The sequence below is a fragment of the Crinia signifera genome, chromosome 4 (genome assembly GCF_055691185.1).
Source record: "Crinia signifera chromosome 4, ASM5569118v1, whole genome shotgun sequence".
Lineage (NCBI taxonomy): Eukaryota > Metazoa > Chordata > Amphibia > Anura > Myobatrachidae > Crinia > Crinia signifera.
In genome coordinates this window covers 228,243,711-228,257,714 of record NC_139220.1, presented here as the reverse complement: position 1 = coordinate 228,257,714, position 14,004 = coordinate 228,243,711, and the positions used below count along the sequence as shown (strand labels likewise).

General features: G+C 41.3%; 1 protein-coding gene across 2 annotated transcripts in view; it reads left to right on the top strand.

The window, feature by feature from the left end:
- Positions 1 to 14,004, top strand: part of DMXL2 (Dmx like 2) — a 122,471-nt gene that overhangs the window by 48,724 nt on the left and 59,743 nt on the right. For both annotated transcript variants that reach the window (XM_083183914.1, XM_083183915.1), the window contains exons 8-11: positions 1,342 to 1,519; positions 9,475 to 9,649; positions 11,453 to 11,659; positions 12,055 to 12,317. In XM_083183914.1, the coding sequence (XP_083040040.1) occupies positions 1,342 to 1,519; positions 9,475 to 9,649; positions 11,453 to 11,659; positions 12,055 to 12,317 (823 nt within the window). The remainder of the gene's footprint in view (positions 1 to 1,341; positions 1,520 to 9,474; positions 9,650 to 11,452; positions 11,660 to 12,054; positions 12,318 to 14,004) is intronic.

Below are 14,004 nucleotides of genomic sequence, written 5' to 3'. Positions count from 1 at the left end.
GCTGCTCTTATAGTCGTCCGATGCATCGCCATCCTCTCCTTAAAGGGGCGGATGGTTTTGCCTATGTAGCATAAGCCACACGGGCATTTTACCATGTATACTACATAGGGCGTACTACATGTCACAGCATGTCTGATCACGTACTTTTTTCCGGACTGAGGATGATAGAAATTTTTTGTGGCAATCATATGTTGGCACGTAGTACAGCCAACACACTTAAAACACCCTGGCTCATGTCTACGTATTCTCTTGTCTACCAACATATGTTCACTAACATCACTATGTACCAGCCAGTCCCTCAAACTCTTTCCTTTTTTATAACACGGCTTTATAACAGCGAACCAAAATGGCGGCCATACTATCCTAAAATGGCGTGTGTGCAACTAGACTTCCACAATATATATATATATATATGTATGTGTGTGTGTGTGTGTGTGTATGTGTATATATATATATATATATATATATATATATATATATATATATATATATATATATATATATATATATATATATATATATATATATATATATATATATATATATATATATATATATATACAGGTTGAGTATCCCGTATCCAAAATGCTCGGGACCAGGAGAATTTTGGATAACGGATTATTCCGTATTTCGGAATATTTTAATATTTCAATGATGTATTTTAAAGTATCTTGCATGTATGCTGTATAAACACATAATATACACACAAATATATTTTATTACCACATAAAATACACACAAATATATTTTAATTGTTCAAAAAACAAGGTTTCAAAACGTGAAACAAAATGTGTGTACTATCTCAGCACTGAATTTGAATGCCAAGCAATCATTGTCTTGCACATATATAGTGCCAGTTACATATCATGTCCCCAGTGAAGCTGTTACAAATGTCCCCAGTGAGTTTTTAGCAAAAAAAAAAATTTTTTTTCACTTTCTGGAATGTCCGTATTTCGGAATAATTCGGATAACGGATACTCGGATACGGGATACTCGACCTGTGTATATATATATATATATATATATATATATATATATATATATATATATATATATATATATATATATATATATTTTAGTGGGATGTGGGTGGTCCAGCACTCCGCTCAATAGGAGACTGGATATTCAAAACAATATTTTTAATGTGAAATCTCATGGTCCGACTTTTCGGGGTCCCATGTGCCCTGTTTTCAAGGTGAAAACCTTGAAAACTGAGCATGGGACGCCAAAACGTCAGACCATCAGATCTCGTTGTTAACAAACTTCTTCTACATTCCCAGATCACTAGCCCCCTGGTTTCATTACATAAATTCATTAAATGAAGGTCTCGTTTCATTTCAGGGGCTCTGTGTGCAATGTCCTACTTACATCCTGCCAGGATGGCATTTGTCGCCTGTGGGCAGAGACCCTGTTGCCAGAAGATAGCCTTCTTGGAGGCCAAATAGTTGATCATGGCAGCTCCAGCAGCAATTTATCATTTTCCGGGAAGCAGAAGGATAAGATTGAGCATGCACTTGAGGTGAGATGTCTGTTTACATTTTTTTTTCTGATTGGTATAAAATTCTGCAACTTGGAAATATTCACCTGCCTTTATGGGCAGTGTTCAATGATCATTATCGCGATGTGCAGCAAATCCTGTTAAGGATTCACTGCACAATCGACACATTCGGGAGGGCTGGAGCATTCGCTGCCAGCCCTCCCTGTCACTCTATTCAACGCCGCAGGGGCTCGTTGCCCCTAGCAGTGATTTTTAACCCCTGTGGCATTCGCCGCAGGGAGCCGGGGGACGGCGGCAGGCAGGGAGATGGAAGCCTCCCTGCTTGTGCCGGAATGTGTGTGGGGGTGGGGGAGGGCTGGCAGGGGCACTTTGGAGGGAGCGGCTGCACTGGTCCCGCTCGTGCATATGTAATGAGCGGGACCAGTGTGAAGTGAATATCTAATGAGCGGCTCCCTGCCTCCTGCTGGGGAATGTGTAAAAAAAAAAAAAAAATTAAATATATATTCATGTGCTGAAAGCATAGCATGCCCCTTCACAAAATAAAATTACTGATTTTTTGACTAAAAAAAAACCACCCCTTTATTTTAAAAGAACACATTCCAGTTCACCTTAAAAAGATGCCGAATGCAAAACGGTGAATCATGGCGAAAATCATGCTGAAAGCAGTTCTCCAGCGAATCCCAGTGAAAACCCCATTGAAATACACCAGCGACTTGCAGCGAGCATGAAATGGAGAACTGGCCGGCATTTACTATTCGCTTTCAGCGAACATTGAATAGGGCGAATCAGATTTTCAGTGAAAATTTTTCACCGCAGGGAGTGAAAACAGCCCGATTCGCCCAAAAAAAGAACGGTGAATAGAGAGCATTGAATACTGCTCTTTGTCTGAAGATGTCTGGGTTCATGCAGACTGAGCGCTGTGCTAGTTGTGTAGCGTGTCATGCTTGTAATCACCCTACACATGCTCAGCAAATAGAAGTACGCGCTTGCGCCTACACAGACTTGGGTGATTGACAGGAGAGGGAAGGGTGAGCGCAGTTTGGTGTTTTTATGAACCCATGTATCCAGATAGCCTCATATATTTCTGAGAAATACATATTGTTTGAGACTTAGTAAGAGTAGTTGCTAATGCAGTGAGGATTATTGTGGTCAACACGTGTGATTGGCTAATTGATGATTTGCAGATGCTTGGCATATATTATAATTTTGTATCCATTTTTCAGAAATGTCTAAAATCTTATTGATGAATAACAGCGATTTATGTATTTTGCAAGCAAGACATACTGTACAGTTAAACACATAGGCGTAAATGTATGTGTCATATGCATGTTGTACATCAGATGTATTTTTCTTTAAATTCAATAGTTTTTATTGAAAGTTTTGTATTTTTTAAAAGAAACATACAAACAAATTCCCAACAGAAACAAAGTGAACAATAGCATATGGGAATAAGCAATGTCTTGAATTTACATAGGATAATGTATGGCGAGACGAAAGTTAGGTTGTACCGGCTCCCTTTACCACTATAAGTGAAACGTGTTAGCCCGAAGGCGCCCTCCGGGCATACATAACAACAGGAGATACTGAAGCACAGTTACAGGGTTATGATTTGAATGATACTACAACCCCATAGAGGAGAGACAAATCAGAAAATAGACATCTAAACCCGCTAATTCTAATAAAGTATACCTCCCAAAACGCCCAAAGCAAACCTCCCAGATAACCCCCCCACCCTGTACAACCCACCCCAAACTGAGGCGTACCTGGATCCCATTAACTACCCCGATACCCTCCCTAAACTATACTAAACTTACTGTCGTAGCTTTACGGCTATTGGTATAGCCGCACATCAGATCTGTGAATATTCCCCAATATTAGGAACCAGAAGGCTGGTAGCGAATCCAGAAGACACCTCATCCTGAATAGATGGGTCCAGAAGTGGAGCTGACACATGTGGAACACAGACCACAGGATTAGGGCTCACAGGCTCAGCCATCCGAGCACCAATTTTAATGAGGAGCCTCTGGCTGGAGGCGTTAAAAGCCTGGAGGATTCTTCGCAAGGGACCAGACATCTTGACAAGGTGACAAAATGGTCGTGGCTAGCACACCACCGGAGTGCACAAGTGGGAATGTCCAGACACCTTCAAGAGTCACTTAAGACTCCAAACAAAATACAATGTAGGTCCAGCGATGTGTGGCAGGGCTGTGTTGTCACCGGGTACCACGATACAGTGGACAGTGTAAAGGGCTGGTGCGTGCAGGACAGCAAAACAGGAGGTCAGCGCTAGTTTCTAATAGCAAGATATAGCCGAGCGCTACAACAGTCTGATGTCTAGGAGATAGCTCACATGGCCCAGTAAAACAGTGGAGCACAAGCCTGGCACTCCCTCCTTGAATTACTCACACTCCCTGAATTACTCACTAGTCACTGCAGTGCGCCCGGGAGGATCAGCAAGCGGGCAGTCCGCAGATACAGCAAGGCAAGAGCTGGAGCTATGCACTACAAGGAGACTCCAAGATGGCGCCCGACCGCTCAAGTAGCTCAGAGCGCTTCAAGGTAAATGGGTTGCCGTGTCCACAGGAAACCGTCCGATCAGGCTCCAAACATCGAACCCGACGCAGGGGAGCTTCAGGGGCATCGGAGACCAGGTCTGGATTGCCGCCGGTCCCTCAGGCAGGATAATTAAAAGGATATATAATGATGCTTGCTCATCCCGAGGCTGCTGACGCCCCCACATCAGCTGTATTTACTGACTAAGCAAATCTGTATATGCCTCATCATTTGGACAGAAACATTTTATTATTGCATGTGCTTTATTTTCTGATTATTGTAAATTACACCCATTTTGCCTCATACTATCCACCACCCTCATAGTTGGTTGGATAGTTTATCAAGTTTAACTATTCATAAATTACATTGTGTTGGTCGATTTGAAAAAAAGATAAAACTCCCAATTGTGACACTTGCCAATATTATAGATTCTCTAAAACATTCTCCGTAACCATGTTTCTACTGATTACAGCTAGTTACTATATCTTTTAAGAAAGGCATCCAGCCCACTTTGTTGTACTATTGTTGAATGTACAGTAATATCACCACCTTATCTGGTATAGGATTTCACAGAAAAACAACTATTTTCACCATTGATGACTTACTGACCTCTTTATGGTCTTTGGTACGAAAAGTTTCTTATGCTGTGGGCACACAAGCCAATGTCGATTTGATATTGGTGGCTGCATGGGACCCAGCAGGGTGCCTGCATCGGACAGGAGGCAGGGAAGGCGCAGCAGGGGGAGCCTGGGCCATACTGCATTGAGCAGCATGGCCCTCATTCCAAGATGGTAGAAATAGACTGCTGCACTAGCTTCTACATTCGATTATGATTCCATAGGGCCACACACCAGGATCAAATCAGGATTGGGTGCTGCATAGCACGGTGCAATTTACACCAGGGTTGCCTACCCTCCCGGAATGGCCGGGCGTCTCCCGAAAATCGGGTCCCCCTCCTGGCCCCCCGGGAGGGTGGGCAACCCTCCCGGATTCAGGGGGGACCCCGATCGCGGCATTTAAATGCTGCAATCCACGGGTCTCAGAGGAGGGGGCGGAGCTAAAATGGCAAAATTGCGTAATTTTAGCCCCGCCCCCTCCACGGAGATGCGCAAATTCCCCTGTTTAACATCATGGGGTGGGCTTAGTGACGTCACACTCAAGCCCCGCCCCCGAGCAGCTGCACCTTTGTGTTGACATTGAATTACATTTGAATGTAGTTGCTACTAGTGTCCATTCTAGCACCCGCCATCTTTGAAAACCCATGCAGTTCCTCTTCCCTGCCTGGGGTGTCGCTGCCTGCTGTGATGTTTCTAGCACAGGTATCGTTTGCATATCAGTGCTAATATACAGACCACATTGTGCTAGAAGCACTACAGCAGACAGCGACACCCCAGGCAGGGAAGAGGAACTGCATGGGTTTTTAAAGATGGCGAGTGCTAGAATGAACACTAGCTACTAAAGAGCCTTTTTTCAAAGTCACCAAACTTTTGTTCTTATTAAACTTTCCATTTACTTTCATCATTCCATTCCATTTTTCTAATAAGGTTGCCCTTCGGTGAACTGTATCAAGTTGTCCTGGGTCACAGTAAGCAGCAATACTGTATCCTATTTTCAAGATGTGATCTAACTATGGTAGCTTGTATAACTCTAATACTATGGGGGGGGGGGGGATTTAATTAGATGCAATAGAGACAAATCAGCCATTGCCACAGCATTTCATCACCAGCAGAGGCAGCTCAATTTGCCCCTTTATACTGTCTGATGAAATACAAGATTCTCTGAAAAGTGCTTCCTGCTGCGTATGGTGCAGTGTGCACTTTTGAGCGAGACTATCCCCCCACCGTGAAGTGTTGCATTGTCAGTCGAATTTGTCGGATGAATCTTCCCGTCACCTAATTGAATTCCCCCTATGTGTGCGTCACATTTTTTTTATCCTCGGTTAATTTAATCCCAGGATTTATATGCTTTTGCAGACCCTGTTCTGTTTTTCAGCTATCTATTCCTAAATTTTTTCATGTCTGTCTCATGTCACCTGCTGTGTCCAGTTAGTTGTTTTGGTTAAATCCATGTGTGGCAACTTACTACTTGGTGGATTATTGTCATCAGCATTTGGACAATTTATGTTTTTGCCCATCTGCAAAGTGGACCGTACGCCATTAAAAACTTTAGTAAAGTTTAATAAACTCTGTGTATTACTGTATTTCATTATTGAATTAGTTACCTATCAATGCACTTATTTCTCCTCTAGACCTAGTACTCTAATTTAATAGTATATTCCAAACTGGTGGTGAGACTTTACCAAAATCCCAATAAACTACATTATTGCTATGCAAAAATCCTGCTTGAAAGTTATTGCTTCATTAAGGATAATAATTTATAAGCCCTGGCCAGTCTCATATACTGTAGAGCAGGGGTAGCCAACTCCAGTCCTCGAGAGATACCAACAGTTCACGTTTTCCAGCTCACCTCGCAGGTGCACTCGTTACTGACTAACACATTTTAAAAGATCCACAGGTGGAGCTAATTACTTCACTTGTGATTCTGTGAGGAGATCTGGAAAACATTAAAGGTGCCCATACACGGTACAATTATTGTATGCAATTTGGAATAGATTGCATCACATCGCCTTGCAAAACATATGCGATGAGATGCAATCTAGTCTAAATTGCATACAATAATTGTACCGTGTATGGGCATCTTAACTGTTGGTAGCTCTCGAGGACTAGAGTTGGCTACCCCAGCTGTAGAGTGAGTCATCCCTCTTTCTAAGCAAAGTGAGCTCTACTGCAAAGTGGGAATGACCCTGAGACATTTATAATTTGAAAATATCGGTTTTAAATGGCATATTAAACATCAAGTTTATTGTCATTGACAAATTAATTTTAAAATCTAAAAATGTTATCACTAGTTCGAAAAATAGAATGTTAAAAAGGTTATGAAAAAGTATCAGAAGATAAATTAAATGAAGAACCATAAAAATAAAGCATACAATAAAACCATGTGTCACTTAAAACTTAACGCACTTCATGATATCCTGCCAATTCTTCAGGCCGTCAAGTCTTTCATGAAGCCTTAAAATATTGCTCTAACTGCCATTAGACATAGTTAATTAGTATACCTGGGTGGATAGGACAGACAAGATAAATGTAAACAGATTTGGACTTTTTCATTATGAAGATTAAAATAGTAACGGTACCAGAGGAAGGAAGGAGTTCAAGTTAGCTATAGGATAAAATTATTGGGTTCTACTCATACTGGCTCTTCTGGGTTTCTGGAGCTCCTGCTGCTGGGAGCCAGGACTCTGTCATGCTGAGAGTGTGTGTGTGTGTGTGTGTGTGTGTGTGTGTGTGTGTGTGTGTGTGTGTGTGTGTGTGAGGAGTAGTGTTAGCCTTTTATTTAGATGCTGTATTTCTGCATTGAGCAGGCTATAGTGATGCTGCACTATCTACATCAGTGCCCAGCAATCCAGTGATGGAAAACTCTTGGGAGGGAATCACTATTAAAAGAAAGAACAGTGGAATATCTTAAATGAAACAATTTACAGGATCCAAAACAGCATGGTTTTACTGCAGGGAGATCATGTCTCATTGACTTTTTTAACTCAGTGACCAAAATACTAGATGAAGGGGGGGGGGGGGGGGTGTAGATGTGGCATATCTAGACTTTGGTAAGGCATTTGACACTGTCCCACATCGCAGGCTGCTAAATAAACTTGAAAGTGTGGGATTGGATTATAAAACAATTAAATGGATAAGCGCCTAGTTGCAGGATAGGAAACAGACAGTTGTAGTAAATGGAGTGCATTCTATGGACGGACATGTTACCATTGGAGTACCCCAGGGATCTGTACTTGGACCAGTGCTCTTTAATATCTTTGTTAGTGACATTGCAAATGGTATTGAAGGGAAAGTATGCCTTTTTGCAGATGACACAAAGATATGCAACAGAGTAGACACACCAGCAGGGGTAAATCAAATGACTGATGATCTAAGTCATGGGTCCTCAAACTGCGGCCCTCCAGAAGTTGTGAAACTACAAATCCCAGCATGCCTTGCCACAGTTTTGCTTTAAGGGAGTGTTAAAACTGTGACAAGGCATGCTGGGATTTGTAGTTTCACAACATCTGGAGGGCCACAGTTTAAAGAACCATGAACTAAGTAAACTTGAGAATTGGTCAAGAGCATGGCAACTACAGTTTAATGCTAAAAAATGCAAAATTATTCACTTGGGACTCAAAAACCCAAAGGCTCAATATAGTATCAAGGGTACTATAATGGAAACTACTGAGGAGGAAAGAGATCTAGGAGTCACTATTTCAAGTGACTTAAAGGCAGGAAAGCAATGTAGCAAAGCAATGAGGAAGACTAGGGAGAGGAATCGGTAGCAGAAAAAAAGACGTAATAATGCCACTTTATAGGTCATTGGTACGGCCTCATCTGGAATACTGTGTCCAGTTCTGGAGACCATATCTTCAGAAGGATATAAATACATTGGAGAGTGTATAAAGAAGGGCAACTAAAATGGTGCATGGCCTACATCACAAAACTTACCTGGAAAGACTAAAAGATCTTAACAAGTATATTTTGGAGCAGAGAAGGGAAAGGGGGGACATGATAGAAATCTTCAAATATATCAAGGGTTTTAACATAGTACAGGAGGGAAATTTTCTTCAAAGGAAAATAAGTAATAGAACACAATGACATGCACTGAAACTGGAGGGAGGTAGGTTCAGGGGAAATGTTAGAAAAATTACTTCACAGAAAGGGTAGTGGATAAGTGGAATAGCCTTCCATCAGAGGTGTTAGAGGCTAAGACAGTAGAACAATTTAAACATGCTTGGGATAGGCATATGAATATCCTTACAAAGAATAAGGATTACAAAGGATTGAGATTACCTGAAGGGTAAAAAAAGGAGCAGACTAGATGGGCCAAATGGTTCTTTTCTGCCGTCAAATTCTATGTTTCTATGAATCTAGTTAGCTGTGTGAGGATTAGCTGCCTGTTTATACCCAAAGCTTTTTTAATAAAACCGCCTTTTCTCTGTGCTTTAGCATGTGATGTAAACCCTGTTTATTGAATTGGTGGCCATAAGGTAAACCTTACAAGTATTTGGATTCCTCCTATATTCAGTGTCACAAGAGGCTTTGAATTTAATTCTGTCTTGAAGAAAACAGAGCTGTTCTTGGATTCTGAGACTTGATTTCCAGGAAAATAGAAAAGCAGCAATTGAAGAAGAACTACATCATCTTATCATTTTTGCTTGTTTATGCTTCTTAACCACCCACCCCCTCTTCCACTAATAATAGCATGTGTGATCCAGACATCGAGAAGGCAGCTGCTATGCTTTGTCTGTACATTAATTAAGCTTTGGTACCTGTAAAACATTAACATTTGTGTTCTTTTTTTTTTTCACTATCATTCAGACAATTCATCACTTAAAACACCTGCGGAGAGGCAGAAGACGGTCCTCTGTTCTGGCCGCTCACACAGAACTACTACCCAGTCAACCCAGCCAGCAGGAGGCCCACAGGCACATTTCCCATCATGCTAATTCTTTGTGCCACTTTCACATAGCGGCAAGCATAAACCCAAACACAGGTGACGTTATGTTTTTTTTATATGCAGCCTTTCTACCTCATTGTCATAATGGTTCTCCACGTTTTAAAGAATATTTGTTGTTGTCTTTATACAGTGTGCTTTTGTTATCTTATCAAGAATAAAATATGGGTCTACCATACAAATAATGATGCATGCATCAGTCTAGTTTGTCTTTTTTATTTTAGACTAATACATATGTATCATATTCTTGTTTTTAGTCACTGCACATATTATGTCGCAGTACCATCAAAACTGCCATATTATTGTTCCCAGCTTGTATGCAAAGAGTCCTGAATCATTTGTATGTTAATATTTCAGGGTGAATGTGTCAGTAGCACCTATTAGTAATCTTAATTATATGTAAATTAATTTAAAGAAATTGGATTTCTGTTCTGCAGTGTGGGCATCAATATTTGAACAATGATGAGTGACAAAAAATTATACTATATGAAAGAGGCTGTTAAGGTGTGTACACACCGCCCGATATATCAGACATATGATTGAACGGTCGATATATCGGTGCACCATCGGCCAGTGTGTACCATTGATATATCGGGCATTGTTTACAGATATATTGTGTCGGCTGTGCAACATAGCCGATACCCGATATATCTAAAGATATATTGGTGCATACTGCTGTGTGTATGGGTGATCTGCTGACCGCTAGTACAGCCTCTCCGGGAGCCAACGGTGATTTACAGCTAAGTGAGTGGACGCATGCAAATGTGCCCACCCATTTGTGATGTCAGTCCTATCTACAGATGGATCTGTCGGGACTGACATCATAAATGGGCGGGCATATTTGCATGCATCCGCCCACTTAGCTGTAAATCACCGGTGGCTCAATTGAACTGCAGATATATCTACTAGTGTGCACCCAGATTTAGACACAGCACTATTGCACTTATTTTAAGTCTCTTCAAAAAGTCAAATTTTATTTAATAGTTTATAGTAACAAGTACCAAATATGCTTTAATATTGAGCATGAAAAATAACGGATTAAATTATTTTAGTGCTAGTATTCTTTAATCATTTTATTTGTTTTAATTCAATAATAAGTATGGACAGCGCAAAGAAGGGGCAGGATAGGAAAGGTTCACTCAGTAGTACGTAAGGTCTGCTTTTTAGGGAAAAAGAAGAGGGATCCCCTGTATTGATCCTCTGCCTTTAGGGAATTTATGCAACCTCATTGGCAAAATGAGTCAATTGACTAATATTTCTGAAACCATGATCTATAATTATTATTGTTCGGCACATAAAAGCACTGTACAGAACACTTGCTGTCCCTGCCACTTTGGAGCTTACAGACTAAAGCCCCATACACACTACACAACAGGGGCTGTGGCCGATATGCAGATGGAGCCTTCTTCAACTAGCCTTCTCTGGAGAGTCATAGTGAGCCATGGCTTACCAAGGCTTATTATCTATTGTTCTCAGTTGCAATACAATGCATAGAACAATACAGTAGGGGATAAGAAAGGATTCAGTCCAACAACTCTGGCTCACTTAATCCTATTAAATGTCTAGATGAGGATGGTTCTATCTGTAGTTAACCATATCGTCCGCTGGTGGCCGATATTGTCCGTACACACAGAACCTTATTGGCCGCCAATAACATTCACTGACGATAGCAGGGCCCGCTAATCATGCAGGTCATTAGGCTAGATTGCTAAATTGACATTTTTGGAAGACGTCAATCATTGTTAACGACACACAAGAGCACTGGGCACTGTTTGAAATCAGATCCATGACGGTAGTGCTTTGCAACAAACATGCTAATTACTGTGCCATGTATGCTTCCAGATATTCCTCCTGTATTGACTGGAGCAGCCTTTCATCTGGACGAAGGTTCTGGTGGCTTTGTAGTCCATTGGCTTAATAACAAGGAATTGCATTTTACATCGTCAATTGAAATATTTATACAGCATTTGAAAATTGCTGTGGAGCAGCAGTCAGACAGCAGGGAAGAGGAAGAGGATGATGACGGTTTGTTAATGAAACTGGATAACGGTTAGTATATAATGTGCTTTAGTGGCAAAAGGTCACTCTGCATATATTACTGAACGGGAATGCAGAAGAAACTAATCAGAGGTAGAAAAGACTTGTTTTCATAAACAACAATAAAAATACAAAATAATATCCTCCTTTGAAATCATAATGTGTCATCATTGTTTTTAAGTACAAATGATTATTTAATATTAATGAACATCACATCCTACTCTGTAATATCAAGTGATGCAACATTGGGCACGTGCAGCCACCAGCACTGACATTGCTGTTATGATGTTCCGTCATTTTGACAGGCTGGTAACTAGTTAAATATATTTTCTGTATTTTGGTTTTACCTGTACAATCAACTTGTCAATCATTAGATTGCTACAGACAAGTCTCCTTCTTCCTTCTAGGTGGGCCAGAGGGTGGAGGATCCTTGGCTGGCTCTCCTGAACATGAAGAAGCAGAAACAGATTTGATTACTAAAGCCTCTTCACCTAGTGCTAACCTACCTCTACCCACTGTGTTGTTAGACCGTAAGATTGAATCCCTTCTCACAGAATGGAACAAGAACGCAGACATGCTTTTTACAATTCACCCCGTGGACGGCACTTTTTTATTGTGGCATGTGAACTACTTGGATGAGTACAATCCTGGAATTTTTAGACAAGTGAAGGTATTGTTTTTAGTCATATTTTTCAATGAAATGTTGCTCCTGCACTATCTGCAAAGGCATTCTATAATGATGAACACATAGACATTGCTGTAGCACACAGCATACCTTAGCTTGGTAGAATCCTGACATTTTACTAAGCCGGAGCAAGGTTTACACAATATTACTAAACCCCGCCACCTTGAGGTAACAATGTTGCAACTTGTGGGTCTATCAGGAGGGGGCTGGGCCACAATGACACAATTCTAATAGGATTGTTTGACTTTGGCTCCGCCTCCTATATATTGCCCATAATCTTGGCAACTGGGGTATAGTCATGCCCCCAAAATAGGGCCAGTGCACAACCCAATCATTAAAATCAGGGGTGTGGCCAAATAATAGTCTGTACACATTGTGCCTGGTAGAGCCCCTTAAGGTGCATACACACTGTACTGTACTTTTTTTGACCAATTTGGTTGAAAGACATTTCCATTGAACCCAGTGTCCTGGATGAAAGATGTTGACGAAAGATATGGACGAAAGACGAAAGATCTAGAGTTTATAGGTTCTTTTTGAAAGATATTCAAATTGAGCTGCATGCACAGTTGACGAACAATCTTGATGAACAACTGGCGAGTATGTGCATCATCATTCGTCGTTCGTTTGTTCGTCCAGGACACAGGGTTCAATGGAAATGTCTTTCAACCAAATTGGTCAAAAAAATTGTACAGTGTGTATGCACCTTTAGACACATAGTACCAGGCAGAGCCTCTTAGACACACTGTGCCAGGTATATAAACATATATATGTCTCCTGGTGCCTGAGTCTAAAAATCATAGATCAAAATGAAATGTACAGGGCACTCAGGACACCACTTAGCAATTTGCATATATTTATAATTATCCCACAATGTCCTCTAATATTAAACTGTTTAAAAAAAGAATCCCCCGGGAGTGGCCACAGCTAGTGTACACATTACACCAGGTAGAGCCCCTCAGGCACATAGTGCAGCTGCGGGCAGGCAGGTGGCCCTGCACCACAAAAAGTGTACATTATTTGTCAAAAGTCCTCCTTATAGTAATACCCATTATACATTATGCCACCTACTGTACCATAATGCAAATTTCACAATATGCCACACTCTATAGTGCCCACAGTACTGCCATTATACATGATGCCCCCCAGTAGTGCCACTTACACAAAATGGCCCCAAAAATGGTACTTACATTATGCTCTCAGTGCTGCTGCTGTGGAGACAGGAGAAGAGTGGACCACAGAGCGTGCTCCTGCTCCCCTCTCAGTGAGTCTGATAGACAATTTAAATATGCCACCAGCTTGTGAGCCAATCTGAGCTTGTGATACAGTAGCCAATCGCTAACTGCAATTAATGGTCCACAAGCTCTGATTGGCTGATGGCCGGCACCACATTGGAAATGTCCATTGGCCCTGGTGTAAGAGACTTTCTAGCAGTTGCTGTGCACACCACATACAGGTCAGCGGCAGGTACAAGGGAGAGAGTGGCCCTGCAGGTGGTGCTGTCATATGGTGCGTCCACAGTGCAACTGCGCTGTGGAAAAGGCTGGCACACAGGTAGTTACTGCCCTGCTCCAGATCATTTATATCACATTACAATGAGGAGTAACTAGATATATTGTAGGCCCCAAGGCAAAAGTTTGTAAGGGCCTCTATGTATAACCCAATGAGAAAAAAT